Source organism: Eumetopias jubatus, unplaced genomic scaffold (genome assembly GCF_037043125.1).
Source record: "Eumetopias jubatus isolate StellerSeaLion01/CBP00866 unplaced genomic scaffold, mEumJub1_p1.0 scaffold_4, whole genome shotgun sequence".
Taxonomy (NCBI): domain Eukaryota; kingdom Metazoa; phylum Chordata; class Mammalia; order Carnivora; family Otariidae; genus Eumetopias; species Eumetopias jubatus.
This window is the reverse complement of record NW_028274810.1, coordinates 76,669,820-76,692,559: the sequence shown is the minus strand read 5'-3', so window position 1 is coordinate 76,692,559 and position 22,740 is coordinate 76,669,820. Positions and strand designations below refer to the sequence as shown.

Genomic DNA, 22,740 nt, shown 5'->3' with positions numbered 1-22,740 from the left:
GTGGGTTTATAGGAAAAAAACGCTACTGAGTTTTCTCCACCCACCCCCCAAATAAGGAATTTTTCACTCACTCTGGGTATCTCAATAAGAGTTAAGTTAGCATTTTAGTAATGACTGTTTTCTTGGTAATGAGCAGCAATCTGGAAGAATAGTGCTGGTGTAGTGATGTGTTCACTGATGAATTCCAGTGGACTCGGTTTTGTATTTTTCCCTCCTTCCTGACAAATCCTATGGATAATAGGACATGTGTACTAGATTTGCTTCCAGGAGTGCTGATTGCTTATTCCAGCTCTGTCCCTGGAGTAAGGGTGAGGCCTCTTGAGTGCTTGAGTGGTCTTCCTCCTGAAGGTCATTGTTAGGATCAGATGACAAAATGGACTTTGGAAACAAAAGATGTGCTCGACTGAGAGAGGCGATGGTTTCTGTCTCCCTAGGTCCTGACCTGGGCGAAGCAGCACCAGCAGCGTCTTGAAACAGCCCTGTCAGAACTGGTGGCTAATGCCGAGCTCTTGGAAGAACTTCTGGCGTGGATCCAGTGGGCTGAGACCACCCTCATTCAGCGGGACCAGGAGCCGATCCCTCAGAACATTGACCGAGTGAAAGCCCTTATTGCTGAGCATCAGGTATCGTAGCCGGGTCTGGCGGCCACGGGCGTTCCCTGCATGGCTCATGGAGCCCTATTTGGTTTTAAGTGGCTGCTTATCATATTTGCACTGACTTAGCAGCTTCAAACAACACATGCTTATTATCTCGCAGTTTCCATGGGGCAGGTGTCTGGGCACGAGTCCTCTGGGTCCTCTCAGGGTCTTACTGGGCTGAATTAGGGTGTCAGCCAGCTCTGTAGCTTTCGCCCAGGCTCACTCCGGTTGCTGGCAGAATCGGACTCCTTGTGATTGTGGGACCCGGGTCTCCATTTTCTTGCTGGCTGTCAGCCAGGAGTCACTGTTGGCTCCAGAGGCTGCCCTCAGGTCTCAACTGCCCAGCACGCTCACAGTAGGTCTTCAGCGCCAGCAGGAGAGGCTCTCCAACCTGCTCAGACGGATCTTATATGGTAAAGTGTAATCAAGGAAGCGATTCTCCCATTCTTTCCACAGGTGTGACCCTCCTTCAAGGGGAGGGACTGATACAGCGCATGTACCCCAGGAGTGGGAATCCTATGGGCCATCTCGGAAGTCTGCCAAGGTTTTACACCTGGGTGCAGAAAGATCTCTTGCCTGAACCCAGAGATGGGCAAGAACAGCACATCAAACTAAACTGAATGAAGGAAAGCTCAGTTGAGCTGTCTTCATAATATATTCTTGGGAGGCAAAGATGGTTTTTAACCATGATTGTTTACACTGAATGCAAGTGTGGTTCTTGCTTAGTTATACTGTGCATATACAGTCTTTTTAGTGTATGTAAATAATTAGCCTCACCCTTGAGAACCCCCTGTACTTCCTATCAAGGTTGCCTGCATTGACACCTCTCCTGACTGAGAGTTTATCTTCTTATTCAAGGCCACCCCTCTCCCTTCTGTGATCCCCTCTTTTCCTTGTGTCTTCAAGTTCTCCCACTCTATTTGCTCTTTCCTCCAAACCTTCTAGACAGGTCCTCTTAACCCTGTGTTCTGTTGGAGTTACCCCCATTGTTCCTTCCCTCCTTTTTCAAACAAGCTTCTGGTCCCCTGTCTTCTCTCCTTGTTTCCCACTCACTCCCCAGGCCCTTGGGTCTGGCTCCCATCCCCATCAGACCACTAATACTATCCCAGTCCCACCGGCCAAATCCAGCTGATGCTTCCAGTTCTTGTCTTATTTGACATGTGACAGAGTTGCCTCCTCCTTCTGAAAACCTCTTTTGACTTCTGTCCTTCCATCTTGTTTTTCTCCCATCTCTCTGACTATTCCTTCTCAGTATTCTCAGCTGATTTCTCTTCCTCTCTTTGCTTGTTAGTGTTGTGTTGTCCGAAGTTCCATTCTTGACCCTCTTCTCACACTGCTGAGGTCTTATCTAGTCCAACAGCTTCAGCCACCGCCTATAATCCAAACCTTTCACATCTGATCCTTCATCTCCGGTACCATTATCTCCAGAAGTCTAGATGTATAAACCAGAGGCAGCACCCCGCCCTCCCTTCCAAGCCTGCCTCCTCGTCCACCCACCTTCTGTGATGTGTCTGGGATGCCTGCCTTTCCTACACCCCCCCACATCTGGCCAGCCACCGGGTTCTAGCTGTCCTACTTCCAGAATACCCCTCGGTTCTGTCTTTCCTGCCCTGGCTCAGGCCCTCACCATGTTTTGCCTCAGTTACTGCAGTGGTGTCCTCACTTATCCCCCACTATGATCTGCCTTCTATACTGAAGCAGGAACCATAGCTATAAGGATCTCATCAGGTCTCTTCTCTGAATCAAAAATCACTCAGTTGCCCTCCATTGCTCTCCAAATAAAATCCCAGTCTCTTAGCCAAACACAAGGCTTTAATGGATCTTTCTCCTACCTACCTCTCCAGCCCTCCCTCCTGCCGTTCTTCTGATTGCATCTTGGGCTTAGCCAGTGATCCGAAGGGCCCTGGCTCACTACACTGTCAGGCTCCCTGGATCTCTCTGCACTGTGCCTTCTGCTGGGAGTGCCCTCCACCCAGGCTTTGGCCAGTTCTTCATCCCTCAACTACTACACTCAAGCCCATCTCTAGGCAGCTCTCCTTGGCCCCTCAGCCTGTGGGGTGCTCATCCTCGGTCTGTCTTTGCCATCCTGGGTGGCATTCATTGCACTGACTTCCTGATTTTCCTCACTCAGCTGTGAGCTCCTTAGAATCAGAAGCCATGTCTGATCCCTTTAGGTTTCCAGCATCTGATGAAGTGCCTTGGCCAGCTGTGTTTCCTGAAAAGAGTGAGATAGTGTACAAAGGCATCTGTTCCATCATAAGCTTGGGCTTTGTGAGTAAGAAGGTGCTGGATTCTATCTTAGTCCAAGAAAACGCTGAACTCTGATCCCTGTTGTTTGTGTTTGACAGACGTTTATGGAGGAGATGACTCGCAAACAGCCTGACGTGGACCGAGTCACGAAGACCTACAAAAGGAAAAACATAGAGCCTGCTCACACGCCTTTCATCGAGAAATCCCGCAGTGGCAGCAGTATGTTTCTAGCCTCCTGTGTTAGGGTGTTTTCATTCCGGCAGTTTGAAGATAAGCACTTTCCAAATCCCTGTCAGAAAACTTCTTTTTGGGGCTCCTGACTGGCTTAGTCAGTAGAGCATGCAGCTCTTGATCTCAGGGTCGTAAATTCAAGCCCCATATTGGCTGTGGAGCCTATTTAAAACAAAAATGTTTTTTTGAAACTCACTTTTCTTACACCACCACATAGTAACTATATTTCATTTTCTTGAACTGGCATAAAATTTTGAAGTGGTCAAGCAGATTGTTTTTGCAGTGGCCTTTCCATTGTTGTGGTCATCGGTGCTGTTTACATTTGGTTTGCACTGACTTAGTTATCAGATAAATCAGCCACAGAGCCATTGCTTTTTTGGTTGAGTTGACATTTCCTCAGTTCGCAAAGGACAGAATAAATGGAAGATACGAGACAAATACCTGTTGTCTGGGAGGAGGAACAGTAGTTTTGAAATGAGTATGCTTAATACTGGAATATTGCCAGGTCCCAGGCTGCTTCTCACATTTGCTGACTGTATACCATTTGAAAGGTGTCCTGAGTTAACACATCTGGCACTTTCTCCTTGTGAACTGACAAAACCAGCTTTTCTAATCTCGCAGTTGTTTTTTCCTCTTAGGGAAGTCCTTGAGTCAGCCCACACCTCCTCCCATGCCAATCCTCTCTCAGTCTGAAGCAAAAAACCCACGGGTCAACCAGCTGTCCGCCCGCTGGCAGCAGGTGTGGCTCCTAGCGCTGGAGCGGCAGCGGAAGCTCAACGACGCCTTGGATCGACTGGAGGAGGTGAGGCCCTGCCAAGCAGCCTTCACTGGAGGGAGGCGACTTCTTACCTTCTGAGGCCCTCTTACTATGACCAACTTCTGCAGAAGTAGAAACAGACCAGTATGAGCCAGGGCTCTGTCCTGCAGGCCCCCAGGCAGAAAGCACACAGGGGTCACAACAGGGTGGGCCATAGCACCTCGCAGGCCAGTCAGTCTGTTTAGGGTCCGGCCTGTGACCCGACCCTCCTCAGCACCCGGCTGTGGTCAAGAATCAGGAGCATGACTTCGCAAAGTTACCTCCGGGTGCGTAGCTCATCACAGTCACGACCATTACTGGGCCCTCTGTGTAAAGATAGAAGCTACGCAATTATGAAATAAGGGTAACTTGTGTGACCTTGTTATTCCACTAGTCTTCACTAATTACGAAAAGCAAATCTATTTTGAAGTGTCATTAACCAACCTAAAAAATGTAGTGCTACACTTCCTAGTTCCTAAAACAAACCTCTAATACCTTTTATATTTTTTTTATTTGTGCGTATCAAAGCAGCTATGCCCGGAAGTGAGTGTTCTGTGTTCTTTGTTGTTATTTCTGTAGGTCAGTTGAGTTTTAAGCATATTTGGGTTTTGGCTTTTTCTTTTTTTCCCTATTCCTTCCAACTTTGGAGTTTGAAAGGCCAGGGGGAAAACTGCTGCGCTGCTTCAGTCATTCTGAGTCTCCCTCACTGACATAGTCCAAGCAGCTCAACATCACCTTGCCCGCCGCACAGGCCTGCTGTTGTCTGCCAAAGCCAAATATTTCACATGGAAGTCAGACGGGCAGTTTGCCCCCTCTGGTGCCATTCCAAAGAAACATGCTTGCGTGCAGGGTTGGATTCTTAATGGTTCCAGCCAGAATTCAAATGATCTCATCTCAGAAAATGATGGGAAACATGAGCCTTCTGACATGGGCCTCCGTGTGATCGTAGTTCTTATCAAAATCACGTAAGTGAGGAGTGCAAAGGACTTCTCTTCTGGGATAGAATCCATTCCCTTACATCTAAGAAGGTGATCCTTTGAAAAGTGCAAAGAGAAAGCAAGGCTGGCTCCACCCATTCTTGTTCTCCGTGCTCCGTATTTTCCATGGTGGTCGTTCAGTTACTGTTTCTCGCACTGCGTCGTCATACCACAGCTCATGTAAATAATCATGGCTTTCAGTGAAGGACCGAGATTGTGCCTTCACCAAAGAGGCAACACATGGAAGTCATTGTTGATGCCCCTCCAGAAGGCCTGCATGGCTTTACTGAATGTCTGAAAGTCCGGGTATGCTCTGGGCAGGTTTGAGGGTCAAAATAGTAAGTCTTGTTGACACCTACGATTTCTGTCTAGTTGAAGGAATTTGCGAACTTTGACTTTGATGTCTGGAGGAAAAAGTATATGCGTTGGATGAATCACAAAAAATCTCGGGTGATGGATTTCTTCCGGCGAATTGACAAGGACCAGGATGGGAAGATAACACGGCAGGAGTTTATTGATGGCATTCTAGCATCCAGTGAGTTCTCTCATAGTTTCAAACATGGGTCACACCTGGATTCCTTGCACTTGGTGGAAGCAGGTGATACTCTGGCTAAATAGTCTTTCTGAAGTTAAAGCTATAGTCTTAAGGAAGAAGTAATGTAACTTACTACATTACTTACTACATTACTTATTGCTTATTACTAAAATTGGTCTATCATTTTGATGGAAAGAAGAACCTCATTTTGCTGGGAATTAAAAAAATAAAAGACAGGTCTTGTTTGACACAGTGTGGCACGTAAAACCCGTTTGAGGTATAGGTTAAGGAGCCAACTTTGTGAATGATGAGGTTCTAAGTAAAATGTTCAAGAAAATACATTTTTTGTAATACCAGTTTCTGACATCTGTATAACAGCTTACAAAATACATGATCTCATTTTTAGCAGGAAAAATAATTGAGGCATAAAGTAGTTAAGTGACTTGCCAGGATCACAAAGCACATCTCACAGCTGTGCTACTTTACCCGGCTGTGCAGGGCAGGCCTGCCTGCAGAGGTGATATTTGAGGGAAGAGTTAGAGGCAAAGGGAACAGGAGATACAAAGCACTGAGGTGGGCACGAACTTGGCATGTTCTAGGGATAGAAAGATTAACGTGGGTGGGGTGTTACGATCTAGGGGAGTGCTAAGAGATGAAGTTGGAAGGATCAGCAGCAGCCAATTCATGCATGGCCTGGTAGGCCCCGGGAAAGGGAGCAGATCTAACCTCTTCTTGTAGAGGCAGTGGGACGGTGGGAGACCACCAGAGGTTTTCACCTAAGAGATCTGATTTACATTTTAATAAATCACCCTGGCTACTGTGAATATTCACACTTCCTTTGGGAAGCAATTTGTCAGGAACCTAAGGCAGTTACCTAAACATAGAAAAAACTTCATCCTATTCCAAATTGTCACTATCCTGAAGTCATCGAAGTATCTAATAGTAGTTAAGAGTAGATAACTAAATTCTTATGTTGGATGGTGGGTCTATGGGTAGTTGTAATATTATGTCTTTTGGTATATCTGAAATACTGTTTGGTTTTGATTTTTTAATTGCATGGGGGAGGAGGGAGTCTATAAGCAAAAACACCAAAAAACTTAACAGTGAGTAGTCTTTGGGTACTGTATCTCTAGGTGACTTTTCTAAAAAAAAAAAAATCTTCTTTATAACATTAATATCTTCTAAGTGAGCATGTATTACTTTTCAGAAAAAAAGCAAAACATAAATATTTCTTCTTTCAAGAAGTATTTACACACCCTCCAGCAACCCAAGTAAGCTCTCTGAGTTAATGTTCCAAATGTGATTACTTTTCTCCAGAGTTCCCTACCACCAAGTTGGAGATGACTGCCGTCGCTGACATTTTTGACCGAGATGGAGATGGCTACATTGATTACTATGAATTCGTGGCTGCTCTCCATCCCAACAAGGACGCTTATCGCCCAACAACTGACGCAGATAAAATTGAAGATGAGGTATGGGAAGTTACTGTATTTTGAGCACACTTTTGACCACAGTGGTTGGGCGCAATGGCTGCGTCAGCCCCATGACTTATAAGATCATTATGTGGAGTTCTGTTTGGGGATCCGCATTTGGAGGATGATGCCCCAGAGGATCTCTGGCTGTTTGAGCTCTCTCTTTCAGTCTAGATGACTTCTCACTCAAAAGAGTCACATCTGTGTAGTTCCTCCGAAGTTCACAAATGTACACACACATCCTGGTCCATAGGTACCCTGTTGCTTAGAACAGACTACTCTCTCAGTCCTGGGCATCCCACAACAGGATCCGGGGGAGTGGTCTTCAAAGAAAACATTTAAGGAGTAAAATGTGAAGTAATGTTTAAGGTGGTGTGTACCCACCAAGCTTCCTGCCTAGTTGAGGACTTTTTCACATTGGAAATCGCACCCATCACCTTGAAAATAGCAAATTCATTAGTAACACATGGAAATCCTAGGGTCTGTTGATCCTGAAAAGGGAGAGATTAGTGGGGCAGGTCGTGGGTATGGCCCAGAACACCCCAGGACTGACTTCTGGCACTCAGAGGCTCCTCGGTGGAAATTCAGATCAGTTCTAATTCACTTTATTTGATACGATTTTGATGCATAGTAGCACATTTCTCTGAAGGAACTTGGAAGCAAATGTGTAACATATTAATTTGGAATAAAGGATAAATGCATGTATCAAAAGCCTAAAATACCTCAAAGAGACATAATGAATAGTTTTCTGCTTACATGTAAAAATATTTGTTTCTCTGAAGCGAAAGTCTTGTTTTAACCTTCACGCTTTTCTTTTTTTGTTGTTTACAACCAATAGGTTACAAGACAAGTGGCTCAGTGCAAATGTGCAAAAAGGTTTCAGGTGGAGCAGATTGGAGAGAATAAATATCGGGTAAGGAAGAGCAAACCAGTTCTTTGTGGTGGTGGTTCCTCCCATGTGGCCCTTACAGGTGAAAGCAGCCTGACACACAGCAGACCAGATGATCCCACCTTCCCACTGCCCATGCTGGGAGGACCAGAGCCAGGGGGACTGAAGATGCATGCGGTCTCTCTCTGGCCCTCATGTCTGTAGATTGCAAATGTCAGGTGTCCTGTTGGGCTAAGCTTAGTGCCCTACATAATCCCACCTGAAAAATAGTGCTGTATTTAGCTAACAGTAGCTTGTACTTGAGTTCCAGTGTAGGAGACATTTCAGAGTCCTCTTTTTGGCTGACCAAAGTCTTTAGGGAGACGGTGCCACCTATGCTGGTTATCTGAAGACTAACCCATCACCCCGAAGTGCTGGTCATGGTGAGCCTGAGTGGCTCCCAGGCTCAGAGAGGGCTGGAGGAACTCTGTCTCCTCTGAGCTGGGTTACAAATAGAGCCTAGATGCACTAAGGGGACACCAGGCTCAGTAGTCTTCCCTGGAAAGCTGTGCCATGGACATAATTTGACCATGAATTATGCTGTGTTTTAGCTGCTTTTAGGACCAGGGTTAGGGGATAGAAGGGATCTGAAACAGCACTTCTAAAATATATTTCGCAGCTTATCCAGATTCTTTAAAGTCCTAAAGAAAACCTAGGATTGGTAAAGAGGGTTCAGATTGTGCAGTTATTTGCACGAGTTAGAAACAGGAAAATCTAGGTTCCATTAGTACATCAAAATGTCTTCAAAGTACCCCAAAGTCACCCTGGGCTGCTCTTAACTGGGGAGTGTTGGGTGACTCTGCTTTGGATCCAGCCCAAATCCAGGGCATTTAGTAAATAAAACCATAAGCAATCTTGTGCTTGCTTTTGTTGCTTTTTATTTTCTTGTTTTTTGTTTTTTAATTGTGAGAGAAATGAATTAACAAGAGCAATTAGTAGAGTGGAAAAGTTAGGTCTTACTATAATTTATAAAACCATGCCCCCGTGGCAGCTCTCGGAGAATATGCTTGAAGACTGGTAACGTGATTGCATGATTGTCATTCCTTAGTGTTAATTTGACAAAATGTTCTCTTTTTTTTCTTTCATTTCCTTCATCCTTTACTCTTTTGTCTGTAGTTCTTCCTCGGCAATCAGGTACAGTGTGCCTTGCAGCATCCTCCTCGGTGGAAATGGTCTGTGTAGCCCATGCTGCCTTGTTCTTTGCTGTGGGGAGAGGACATGATCTGAAGCATGCCTGGGTCACATCTGGTTGTCTTACCAAGTGGAGAAACTGCTAACAGGGCTAATATTATAAAGCTGTCTTAGCAGCAGCAAGATACGTTTTTTTTTTTTGTTTTGTTTTTTTAATGGAGATGAAATTTTCCATCCGAAATTAGATTGGCTAAAGCCTGTATTATGTTGGACTGGTTCAGCGGAATTTGGAGCTATGGTATCAATCCATCCCACTTCTTTTTAGAATAGGAAGTCAGAATAGCAGACAGTTAACAGAGCACTGTCTTTTGACAACACAAATTTCATAGCGTACACAAAATCAAAAAGTCTTGAGGTACTTAAGTACTCGGTGTGTTCAGATACCTTATTTACTTATATTTATAGGGTATTCTGTAATTATAAGTTGCCTGAGAACCGCAGTATAACAATCATGATTTGGTCATAGCCTGAATTTTGCTGATTATGTCTAGCTAGCCAGAATCTAAGGGATCAAATTAGACTTGCAAGAAAAGATTGAATGCTTTTGACTCCACTTGGTAATTCTAACCTTATAGATCTTTTTGAGGGCTCTGGGGTCCTGTGTCTTCAAATGGAAGGAAGTTGCATGGGTAAAGACTGTCTTGTGATGTGAAATCAGAAACACTAACAGTTGATTTGAGGCCCTCAATCCGTGTTAAGTCCCCGGCACTGCCATAATCATTCACTACAGTAACATTCTGGGCCAGCGGGAAGAAAAGAGGATAGAAACGAAAGACAAGGACAAAGACGGTTTAAAATATTGCAGCGCAGTGCCGAGGCATACCTCACAGCTGTGCCTGTTTCCTCATACCTGTGTGTGGGGCCCAGGCGTCCTCTGAAGTGGCACTGATGTCCTGTCCGATGCTCCGCTGACTGGCAGAGGGTCCGACGAGTTAGTTCCAATGTTGGAACAGAGTCACGGGGCTCGTTTTGTGCATGAGGCACCTGAGACCTGAAGGCGCCTATGCTGACAGTCACGCAGCTGGTGTCAGAGCCACTGCGGGAACCCGGGTCACCATAAGGGATTTTCCAGTTAAGGAAACCAAAATTACCCTGAGACATTCTCACTGACAGCCCAGCTCTGCCAGGTTTGCACAGGTCCCCAGTTATAGGGCTGCGGTAGCCCCTTCTCCTGCTCTCACTCTGGCCTCGACGCCCCCAGCCGCTTCAGCTGCTGGCTTGGATCAAGCCTCCTTTTCCCTACAGCTCAGCAGAAGCAAGTCAGAATCTTTCAGAGGGGGCTTTAGTAAGAAGTTAGGGAGAAAAAAAGAATGAGTTAAGTGGAGTAATTCTAAGAGCTGACAGACACATAAACTACAGGACACAGTGACATTAGGGTAAAGTACTTCTTGGAGTCCCTTCCTGATTCACTGTAGAGGACATAGAGGCCCTGATTTCCTCCCTCTCCTCACCGATCCACAGAGAACCCTGACTAGTGACTCGAGTGACTCGGGCCATCCCTGCTCTTGGATGTGGCAGAATTCTCAACCTTTCCCACAGAGCCTTCCCATTTTCTCTATTGGGCCAGCTTCTGAGGGAGGCACCCTCGGGCCGAAGGGGCAGCTTCCTTCCCGGGACAGGACGTTTATTCCCTCACATCTCTGGGCACCCACTTCAGTGCTTGTCATACTACACCATGCTGTTGCTGTGGTCACTCTAGATAAAATCTTAATAGCTGTGGGAGATGAGAGATGTTAAGACTCTTCATTTTCAAAGTAAAGGACTGGGGGAGGGGGTGGTTTTTTCAGTCGCCTTGCTGCCTCTATAAACAGTACACTTGAGCCAGTACAGAGTAATACAGAGAATTACCACAAATACATTAATTTTGAGGGAGGTTGGTTATGTGTCCTTGTCAGACATCTTTTCTGGCATTTTCAGTTTTTGTGCCTCGTTTCAAAGTTATAGTTCTCCTTTATAACTTGAGAAGTCTTAATTAACTAATTAGTCCCTTCACTCCACCCCCTAACCCAACATTCTCCTTGAATTAAATAATTTTAGGAATCCTATTTCTCCAACAAATGTTTGATTTTTGTTTTGGGATCTCCGCAATGATTCCCTTTTGTTGCCTCTTACCTTATTTTAGGAAGAGGGTAATTTATGCAGTGGGAAAATACAGATGTTAACAGAGCTGAGAAGCAGGGATGTTAAAGAAAAAGGAAAGAATAAATATCAGAAAGTCATGCTTGTCTTAATATCCCAAAATGATTGTTGAATACTATTTATAATCAGCGTGGTAGATTACAATTTTAATTTTTTCAACTAAATTTTAGTACAAATGCCATAGTCATTTGCTCAGCTGAAGAAACTTTCTGCTTGGTGACATCACAATTAGAGAACACCGAGGGCTTATTTCTGAAAACCTTGTGTGGAAAATCAAATTTCCTTCTAAGCTTGTAATAATAATGATGCTTGCAGGGGTTTCCTTAAGGCTTGACATAGTATTTGCTGTTCTCCATTTACCTTTTGAGCACACTGTATTCAGAAGTTGGCATCCACTTTATATCTACCTTTTATGAAAGCAAACTAACATAACAATTTTACTCTTGGGTTTTAATTTGGGCAGAATGTTTAAAAGAATTGAGGTGAGCTAACATTTGTCTGTCCTCTGCCTTCCCCCTTTTGGTGCAGGGGGAGGGGGTGTGACCACCAAAAGTTAACTTTGTCCCAATAGAAAGAATATCAACACGAGTTTTACCTTGATATCTCAGCTTTTCAGTATTTTAAATTCTTTTGTGAAAAATGCCAAATAGTTAAAATTCTCCCCAAACTGTCAAATTATCATTTGTCTCGTCTGAATACAGTCTGCTCTGGGAAGAAGGCCTCGGCCTGCTCTAAGGCACACTCACTCATCACTCTCCCCTTGGTCCTGCAGTTCGGGGACTCCCAGCAGCTGCGGCTGGTCCGCATCCTGCGCAGCACTGTGATGGTTCGAGTTGGTGGAGGATGGATGGCCCTGGATGAATTTTTAGTGAAAAATGACCCCTGCCGAGGTAAGGAACCTTCCTGAGCATGAATTACACATAAGGTATGCCCTCGCCACTGATCTTTCCTGCTTACACAAGGTGTCAGTAGTAGGTCTGTTTGGCTTTTATTTTGTTAAGTTGCCCAGATACCGCTCTACCAGCACAGATTAGAACTTGGGGGTGCCCAAGTAGACCAGAAAGAAAAAGAAGGAGAGGTTGATGCCCTCAGGGGAGACATTCAAGGGACACAGTCACAAGAATTAGGAATTTATTGGTGTCTTCAGATGTTTCAGTTTGAAAGGTGTTCAGTTAGCACTAGCCTAGAAAGGAGCCTGAGGAAGCCTTTGAGGTTCCTGGTTAGTGCTCCAGATCCCTCTGCCTGTAACTCCTATGCCAGAAACCCGGGGAGGCTGCTGGTCCTCTTCCGTTCAAGGAGGGACTGGGGCATCTCCCTCGGCCAGGAGAGAGGATAAAGAACACCTAGCAGTGAGCCCAGACACTTGCAAGAGAGTTGATCACCAAAGCAAGACCAGGGGTTACAAAACCTGAAGGGTGGGCATGCCAGGCCCACAGCAGGAGAAGAGGGGAACAGAGTATGAATGCTGGCGACTGGAGCTACAGGTGTGTGAGGGCTGCCGCAAGGCCAGGTGAGCGAGTTTTGGTGCCTAAATCCTCCTCAACTGTGTCCTTTCCTTTTTCCTGTTAGCCAAGCTGCATGTGGGTACACAGGAGGCCCCCCCACTGTCTGCCAGTTTGTCTCTTTTGACCGGTTGGTTTCTGCCTTTCCTGCTGTCTCTGTTTCTTTGTGTTTCTTTATTTATTTATTTTTTTTATTCTAGTTCACCATCCTGGGAGTAAAATAAAGCGCTCTGATTCCAGCTCTTCGATTTCCAGTCAGTCTCCCATAGGTTGGCTTTTAAGCTTTGTCCCCCTTGCCCACACCCCAGCCCGTTGAGAATGGCTTTGCTTCAACTGTAGCACCTCTTGGCTCTGTGGTATCTGCTGCGTTCACGAATGCTTTGAAATAGCCAAGCCATAGCTTTTCTAACTATTAGAAGTAGACAGAGCATAGAACACTTCTATTGAAATAGTACCTGTGGAATTTGTTAGAGTTTCTATATATTTAACCAATACTTACATAGTTTTTTAGGTGCCACATGCTGTTCCAAGCAATTTAGAAATAATAACACATTTACACTTCTGTGAGGTATTGCCGCCATTTTACAGAATAGGAAGTTAAAGTACAGAAGTTAAACAGCTTACCTAAGGACAGACTACTAATAAATGGCAGAGACAGGATTCCAATCCAAGACTAGTGTGGCTCTCAAGTCTGTGCTCCTGATCAAGGTGCCATGTGTCTCAGAGGCTGGCATACCCACTACCACCCCTTTTTATGTGTGGATTGATGGTTCAGCCTGCGTAATTTACTTGGTAAGGCATATTTATAAACCTGGCAGACATGTTTACAGTACAGTTACATAACTTCTTTGGAAGTGATTTATAGTCTTACTTTGAAGTGTTTAGAGCTAAAGGGTGCAGTTCTCACATGAATTCAGATACGCCATAGCTTCTGTTATTTTAAATGTCATTCTGCATTTACTCCAGTAAACAAAAGTAATTTTCGTGTGTGTGTGTGTGTGTGTATGTATATATAATATGTATATGTATATAAAATACAGTGAATTTTGAAAGCACCTGTTCTGATAAAACCTTCAAAGGGTTTAACCAGTTGTAGAAGTTACTATATTGCAAACTAATTTTCTTGAAATAAAAGTCCTCTTTCATTGTTTTAGATCAGGTACAGGAGCCATGTATATGATTTTAACCATAACTCAGTAAAACAACATTATTTTTTTCTAAATCTATTAGTAAGGTTTTATTTTGTCTGTCCTGTATGACTGGACTAAACAGACAAACAAAAGAGATGATGCATGTGACATTGGAATCCGGATGCCTGTTTGCTGCCTGCTGTACTTGCCCTGTTGACAGTAACTTTGTGCCGATGGCCAAGGGCTACCCTGCTTGCTTTGTCCTTATGTTACTAGCTAAACACTGGAATTCCCCCCAGGAAGTTTGGGAGGGCTGTCTAATACCTATTCTCTATGGAACATAGTAGCCTTTTCAGCATCCCTGGGAGCAAACAAGGTAAGGCTTTCCTCTGTGCCTCTCCAGGAGTGCCCTCCTAGCACCCAGTAATCCTCTCGATTCCCCTGATGGCAGAGTCCGGAACTTCCCAGCAGTCTTAGATGTCATAAGTCTACCAGTGGCAGGATGAGTACTTCTAATAAAATACAAAGTTGCCCAAGGCGGTGAACACTTAAGGGCTGGGATGGATGTACAAGTGACTAGGGAGAGCATGGACATCACAAAGAGAAGGGTTCCCTGAAGCTATCTGGGATTCTGTGAGGATTCATGTGGCTTCTAGAAGCACTGCTTGGGGGAGATTCTGTATTCGTTTGTGTTGCATTTCCTTGGCTCTCTGGACCACAGAGAAGGTTAGACGGAAGCTAGAACACAGTTGATGACAGTATCGTACCAACGTGTGTTGCCTCCTTCCACACAGCTGTTTCAGAAGCCAAGAGATAGATCAGACTGCGCAGTGCTCTAGCCAAATGTGTTAAGTGAAAATACTCAAGTAGGTTCATGACACTGCCAAAAATTGGAGGTTTCAGTTTCTGAGTTCATCCGTGGCAAAGGAGGTCATGGTGGTTTGGATGGTGATGAAAACAATGCCTAAGGAATAGGTCGGTCCACCTTTATCTAAGGGTGTGTTTTTAAGCATTAGATGAATTAGTTCCCCCAAATAAGTGAGGATCTAGAAAACTTCATTTATGAAGATTTGAAAGACAATTTGACTGAGAACTGATTGTTTTTTTTTTTTTTATTGTGGTAAAATACACATAACATAAAATTTACCGTCTTAAAGTGTTCTGTTCAGTGGTTGTGCTACCATCACACATCCATGGAGCTCTTTTCATCTTATAAAACTGAAACTCTGTGCCTATTAAATACAGCTTAGAATTCAGTTGTAACTAACCAACATCATGTGGCCAGCCTGAGTCCCTTAGAAAATGGTGGCCTCTTTGGTGTTGAAAAACTGAAATGGTTGCCTTCAGGGCCTGGCCTCCAAGACATAATCTTCAAAAAATCATGGTCAAATGCTTTTGGAAGACACTGGGTTAAAGCTAAGAAAATTTCTTTACTGTAGGATTTCCCAGAGCTTACAAAATGCTGATTGCATTAGGGATCTCCCAAGGCGGGGCGGGGGTGGGGCGGTAGTATTTATTGAACTCTTTTTGTAGGAACCCCCTCAAAAACCTTAGTTTGGGAAGCTCTGCTGTAAACAGTGGAAGACCAGGGAAGGATTTTGAGCCATTCAGAATTACCAGGTTTTTATTTAGAAATTCCATTTTGGGGGATGAGATGAGAAATGAGACCAGTTGGAAGCCTATTAACAGCCATCCAGGGTGGAGCAGATGCTCCATGAATCACATAAGGGTAAGGGGTTGCGGGGGCTGTGGGAATGCTCTGGGTGTTCGAGAAGTTTTAGAAGATACAATCAGTAGAACAAACTGCCATCAGGAGGAAGGGACCTATGTTGACTCCCCATTCTCTGGCTCTGATCATGTCTATTCAGTCATTGGATATAAGGTTCTGACATCCAGGCAGAGGTCTGAGCAGGGGATACAGTTGGAGTAAGGCATGACCATATGATAGTAATGAAGTCAGATGGGTGAACTTGTCACCACCAGGTTCAAAGTCTAAGAGGGAGAACAGGACTGTAAACAGAACCAGGGGAACATCAGTGTCTAAGGATGGGCGGGAAGGAGGAGAAGCAGGAGAGCAGGTGTCCTGGAGCCAAGGGAAGAGATTATTTCAAGAAGAGAGCAGTTAGTAATCCCCCCGCGTGCAAATTACAACAGCAGAGAGGTGTCAGATTATCAGAAGAGTTTTACCTGTACACATAAATGTGTGCACACGCATTCTTAATAATAAAGAGAGCATTAGCCAGAGTGAAGTAAATTCAGTATACTCATACATTATTTTGGAGAGTGTACGTTTGTATAAAATTTTGGGGGATCAATTGACAAATATCAGAAATCTCATGCGCATCCGTTCTCCTCAGAAAATCCACTTGTAGAAATGTATCTTAAGGAAATCATCGCTGATATGCACAAAAACATTTTACAAGTAGTTTGTCACTACTTGTGACATTGTATGCAGTGTTTTAAAAATTGTAAGGAAATAAAAAATACAACATAGGGTTGGTTAAATAAATTGACGTCTAGGGCCGCCTGGGTGGCTCAGATGGTTAAGTGTCTGCCTTCGGCTCAGGTTATGATCTCAGGGTCCTGGGATCGAAGCAGGGAGCCTGCTTCTCCTTCTCCTTTTACTGTTTCCCCTGCTTGCGCTCTCTCGCTCTCTGTCAAATAAATAAAATCTTTAAAAAAAAAATTTGACGTCTGTATGATGAAGTAACACTTTGCAGATAGTTGAAATTATGCAAGATCTCTCAAGCATGGAGGAATGTTCCTGATGTTCTTGTATTTAAGAATATATATACACAGTTGTGCACAGGAATAAAGACACACCAACATTTTAATAGTGATGGCCCTTAGGTTGTCAGTTTAAGGAATTTTCACTCTCTCTGTACTTTTCCGTGTATTTCAACCTTTTACAGTTTAAAGTTATCAGTAATAATTTGCCAGGGTGATTTAGGTGTGGTGGGGATGGGAGCCTGAGTGGGGTAGGGGCGGGTGGAGAACCACTAGTGTAGGTGAGGGTATGAGGAGCCGGGGGGTGGGAAGAAAGCTCAGGTAGGAGACGTCGGTTCTGGTCCCAGCCCTACCACGGCTCTCCTTGACTTCAGCCTCTGTGAGTGCTTCAGGTCCTTTGTCTGTGGCAGGGACACTGACCAGTTGCTGGTGACAGTCTGGTGCCCGACTGCATGTGTCACACTCTGCAAACGGTGCAGTGCACAGGGAGCGTGATGTTCTTACGTCGTGACATGCTGAATGCCATGGCCTTCATCTGAGATGCAATTTCAGACTCTTCCTCTTGTATCAATGTGTTGTTCTTGTCTGGGAGGGTTGGCACAGAGAAAACTGTTAAATGTTTACTAGGTTTAAACTGCATGTCTGAAGTTTGGTATGGCTCAGGGTCACAAGCAGCTCTTTTGGGGTGAACCCTCAGCTGAGTCATGATTTTCATTCATCACTATTAGTGCTTTTGCTGTGTGTCCACCGTTAGGCTGGGCACATTAGCAAACACAAGAGAAATAAGTGTAAGTCCTGAATCCGTAGTTACTAGTGATGGAAAGTCTTACTGAAGTGCCTATGTTAGTGCTGAAGGAAGTTCTCTTGGAGAATCATTAGTGTAGACAGACGAAAGCACTGAAGTCCAGAAAATGGATGAGTAGAGAACCCAGGACCAAGGAATGAGCTGTGAGGGGCACATTCTGTTGGGACCTGAGGAGGAAGGAAACAGCTTAGCATTCACAGACCACCCGGACATTGGGATCAGCCTAAGGAAACTGAGGCCTGGAGCAGGAAGACCTGGTTAGTTGCTGAACCTAGACTGTCACTCAGGTTGTGATAACCACATCAGCCCTTTTAACCTGACACTTGGATATGTTATGTCAACATAGTATATTGAGAAGAATTTTATTTAGGAATTTGGAACTACCCTGCTTGGACACCCATGCAACTTTATTTAAAATCTGACTCTACCAAGATCACTCGGTTCCCTTGAGGACATGCAGGGTTGGGCAGAAGAGGGGGTGGGCATAGGTACCTCAGATCTGCTAGAGTCGTGGTTCTTGGCCAGAGTGAAAAATCTTACTTAGAAAAGAACGACAGGGCACCTGGGTGGCTCAGTTGGTTGGGCGACTGCCTTCGCCTCAGGTCATGATCCTGGAGTCCCGGGATCGAGTCCCACACCAGGCTCCCTGCTCAGCGGGGAGTCTGCTTCTCCCTCTGACCCTCCCCCCCCATGCTCTCTCTCTCATTCTCTCTCTCAAATAAATAAGTAAAAATCTTAAAAAAAAAAAAAAAAGAAAAGAACGACGAATGATTGATTCCGTTTTTCTGAGTTTTACCAGTGGTTGTGTTTATTCACATATATCTAGTGTAGTCTAAAAAGTAAACAGTGCAGGATGGATGACAGTAACACCTTTTGGTGAGAAATAATTTAAGGACATATTCCGGAGGAATTATTTCTTTTAAATTAGTAGTGTCTTTCACATTTAACATTTATGTTGGCCATCCTTGGAATCTTCTGACCAAATCCAAATTTTAAGTTCTGGTCTTAGAGCTGCAGAAAGCCATTAGGACAACACCTATTGGCCTTCAGAGCAGTTTCCAGATTGTTTCCACCGTGACGTTCCTCCCACTTGCCGTCATCCCTTCAGCTTCTTGTTGCTTTCAGTTTTTGACTTAACATTTCTCACCAACAAGTTTTGTGCATGGTCTTGATCTTTCTCTCTCTCCTCCCACATGTTTACTTCTTAATGATTTTATCCTGATCTTTTTACTGTCCTGAGTTCCTGGACCTCTTCCCTTAGGATTATTATCCACTGAATTCAAATAGAAGTGTCTGGACAATGTTGATTTCAATGATTTCTTTTCTCCACTAAATAGTTACCATGTATCCTGCAAAATCTGAGCAAAAAGTACACATGTACTATGAGAGAGAAAAGGGTTTTGATTTTAATGTCAGAGGTTTGTGCACTGCTGCATCTGCTTTCTTTGATGAGTTACGTATGGTGTGCTTGCCCCAGGGGACAGCGGCAGGGCAAGATCATTACCACAAAGTGGCATGGTATTTTATAAAGTTCGAACCAGGGGGCTTACTAGTTAACTCTGCTCTGGGTAAGAGTCACGACAGACTGACAGATCGTGAATTTATCTCTACTTCAAAAGACTCCACAGAGGGTACTAAACCTGTAGCCTATGTAACTGTGGTCATGGGGTCAAGCAGCTGTGTGACCATCAAAGATACATTTTGTAAGATTCAGTTACATTGTATGTGTGTGTTTATTCCTTTTTTTAGCACGAGGTAGAACTAACATCGAACTTAGAGAGAAATTCATCCTACCCGAGGGGGCATCCCAGGGAATGACGCCTTTCCGGTCGCGGGGTCGAAGGTCCAAGCCGTCTTCCCGGGCTGCTTCGCCGACCCGCTCCAGCTCCAGCGCCAGCCAGAGCAACCACAGCTGCACGTCCATGCCCTCTTCTCCCGCCACCCCTGCCAGTGGCCCCAAGGTAGGGACTGCCCTGGCTTGCGGCCTCCTTCCTTGGTCCCGATTTACAGGCAGTTGTTGTTGAGTGTAGCCTCTGCGCACCTCCAGCCAGGAGAGGAGCAGGAGGACCTACAGACCAAGCTCTACCTACACCAGCCTTTCCAGGCCCCAGTAGGTAACAGGACCCTTAGGATTTTACTCTGAAGGACATTTATTAAAATACGAACTCAGATCGTTAAGTCAGAAACACTTTTTGCCACATATTTTCCACCCAGTTGCTAATTTTGGAAATCCAGGCGTTAGATGCTAACGGAGAAGTCTGTCTGTTTTGATAGGTTGCTTGTGAAGAATGCCATTGCCTCTCTGCCTGGTCCCTTTTATCCTGTTGAACTGATGCCCGTTTTGTTTTCTGTTTAAGATTCAGGGTCTTCTATTTATTTTTCCTGTTCCCAGTTTGCTTCCTTACTGTTCCATTTTCAATTGTCCCCGTCCTTCCCTTTGGATTTCCATTTCGCAGACTCCACTTCAGTCCTCTCGCTGTTATGACAAACCCTGGTTGGTAAACAGTAAAGCTGGCCCCCCTGGCAGGGACAGCCATTATCCTGACCTCCAGCTGCCCAGCCCCGAGGTAGAGTATGGTTTTGCTGACTAAGGACACAGTCAAGACGAGGCCCTCGCTAATGCCCAGACCTTGATCGGCTACTCTTCCTGACACGAGTCCATGCTCTTTTCCATCTCTGTGGTGCTTGCTCTCACAGCTGATTCGTCTAGTCAGGTGTTTTTCAGGGGTTTCTAACTCGGACTCACCAAACTTGGAGATAAATAAGAGATGCCTAAAACCAGATTGTTGAACAGCTTGCTAACAGTCTTGAGAATGACGTTTTTTCCCAGGGTGATAAACAGTGGTCATTCCTGGTGATCTGTTTATGGATATTATTTATAAAACTCGGGCCTCTTGGAGTCTCCAAACATGAGCTACACAGACGAGTTATGAACACTTGAAATTCAACTGTGGTGCATGTTCAGCTGTGTTCTCTCTTTGCTTAGAACAGAAGAGTGGCTGGCATCCCCTGCCCTGAGCCACATCCCCAGGGTGATTGGTATCACCAGACTGGTCTGAGGCGTGGGTGCTGCCTACTTCAGCCAAGCCCACTATTAGTGGATACTGCTCTGAAGCTCAGTTTTTAACTTCTGAATCTCTTGGCCTCGTCACATGGGTGTCCGAAGCCTTGATCTGATATACACACACTGGCAGTTAAGCATGTTTGAGTGCAGTCATTAAAATGCCCAAAGCATTTTTGGAAGAGCAGTGTTTCAGAAACCAGTCACGGGCCAGTGGCTTGTCTGATAGCAGGAAGATTTGCATTCTAGCTCCCGCTGGGAAATACTGGATTCTTGGGCCTCAAAGATAGCACTGACTTCAGTCATGCAAACTTCAGCCTGAGAAAGCGAGAAATGTTAAGAAGCCGGTGCCTGTGAATGGGCTGCTGCTTTGGGATTCATCCGCTCCAAGCTAAACCTCCAGTTCAGAAATCTTTCCGGTTCAGAACGTGATCTGGGGACCTATTGCCACCAGAACCCCAACACTCAACATGCTTATCTTGCTTTTCTTCTTCCTTAATGGCTCCAGTTTCATGAAAGTCTCAAAAAAGTTCTAAAATTTTAAATGTTTTAATTATGAAGTACAAAATACTCACAGGATTCAAATAGACCAAGCTTTTTGTTTTGTCTTAAGGTTTTACCTTTTGTTTTGTTCATTTCGAGGTTTCACCTTTCCTTACCTGTGGGTATTGTACAGGCCGCGTCCTGATGTGGACTCCCAGCCCAGGGGCTCCGGGGCTGCGGTCTGCCCGGCGGCCATGGCCATGTGCACGAGCGGTAGCTTCTGAAACTGGTGCTCTTCGTCCTGTGTGGGCCAGGAGGGTTTGTTTGTGAATGTTAATCACTTTCTGCCGCTTCTGCTTTTTCTTTCTAAATTAAAGAAATACAAGAAACACAATGAAACAGGTTGCTTTACTCTTTCCATTTATATGAACATCTTAAAGGTCCTGGAAAACAGTTTACACAATTGATTTCAAAGAAAAATTAGAACAGTGTGTTGTGGCATGAGTGGTATTTAAAATAGACTTAAAATATCCCTTCTCCAAATTAAGTCTACTACCATCTTTTTAAAAAAAAGGCTAAAAAAAAAAAAAAAACACTCAAGTGGGAAATGTTGCTCCTCCCGGTAGCAGTAATAATGTATATCTATCCAGCAGCTCTTTTTCCACTAGGAAGTGCTTCTACACATGATTTATTCATTCAGCAAGTTTTTATTGAGCCCATCCTCTGTGCCAGACAATGTTTTAGGTGCTGAGGATGTGACCGTGAACAAAACCAAGTCCCTGTTTTTGTGGAGCTTAGGCTTGAATGCAGGCAAGTCCGCAAACAAGGTTAGGAGTGCCAAATCCTGAACAGGGAAGAAGAGCAGGGTGGAGTATCACTTTAGTAGTGCGGCAAGACCTCTCTTGATCGGCCGTTCCAGCCACGCCACCCGAAGGGAACGAGGGAGTGAGCCACGCAGATACGGGGTGGCCCAGTGGATTGAACAAGAGGGAGTGTGGTTATCTGCATTTTTTTCCAGTGAAGAAATAGATCTTGGCTTGACTAAAGTTTCTGCACACACGCATCTAGTGAGAGTGGTTCTCCATACTAAATATTTAGGGCTAGAACCCATCTTTCAAAATTTTTAACCCCAACACTTTGACACTTGGGATTATTTGGATTTTTTTTTTTTTTTGGCCATTTTTAGTGGAAATTTGTCAGTAAATTTCAAGTAGAAGTTTAGAAAACATTGTGAAATTTTAAATTGGAACATAAGACCTTTTGTGGGGTGGAATTATTAAAATACATGACCTAGGACACTTTCAAAATAAATCTTTGTTTTCCTGGACTTTTAATTTGCTTTCCAATCGATTAGATGTGAGGAGGCTTAAGTAGACCATTTAAAATTGAATTTCAGAAATTCTACCTGGTAAATACGATCTTTTAAATTTTTTTTAAGGTTATTCCATCAACAGGCAGCAAGTTGAAACGACCAACACCAACTTTTCACTCTAGTCGAACATCCCTTGCTGGTGATACTAGCAATAGCTCTTCCCCAGCCTCCACAGGTGCCAAAACAAACCGGGCAGGTAAGTACCTGCCCCCCCCCACCTGTCCATAGGTTTTGGGGGTGAAAGGAGGGGGGAGTGGCCAAGCTAAGAATTGGGGACCAGCAGCCTCTGGGCAATGCCTCCCTGCTCTCCAAAGAGCAAGTAATGAGAGCAGCACTAGGTGTGATGTCCAGAGAGTCCCTCAGATTCTGTGCGGCTCTTTCCTTTCCCTTCCGCCACTGTAGCTAGCTGTAGCCCTGCCTTCTGAGAGCAGAGGCTTCCATGGCTAAAGCCAGGCCCCCTGTTCTGGATCAGGAATGACCATATTTGAGAGAATGTAGAAGGC

At 44.6% G+C, this 22,740-nt stretch overlaps 1 protein-coding gene across 10 annotated transcripts in view; it reads left to right on the top strand.

The window, feature by feature from the left end:
* MACF1 (microtubule actin crosslinking factor 1) overlaps positions 1-22,740 on the top strand; it is a 229,394-nt gene that overhangs the window by 204,707 nt on the left and 1,947 nt on the right. For 7 of the 10 annotated variants that reach the window (XM_088022487.1, XM_088022489.1, XM_088022484.1 and 4 more), the window contains 10 exons: positions 435-623; positions 2,987-3,107; positions 3,758-3,921; positions 5,265-5,427; positions 6,745-6,899; positions 7,738-7,812; positions 11,930-12,047; positions 19,071-19,282; positions 19,778-19,888; positions 22,304-22,433. In XM_088022487.1, the coding sequence (XP_087878613.1) occupies positions 435-623; positions 2,987-3,107; positions 3,758-3,921; positions 5,265-5,427; positions 6,745-6,899; positions 7,738-7,812; positions 11,930-12,047; positions 19,071-19,282; positions 19,778-19,888; positions 22,304-22,433 (1,438 nt within the window). The remainder of the gene's footprint in view (positions 1-434; positions 624-2,986; positions 3,108-3,757; positions 3,922-5,264; positions 5,428-6,744; positions 6,900-7,737; positions 7,813-11,929; positions 12,048-19,070; positions 19,283-19,777; positions 19,889-22,303; positions 22,434-22,740) is intronic. The other 3 variants (XM_088022488.1, XM_088022493.1, XM_088022492.1) reach the window with 1 other exon arrangement.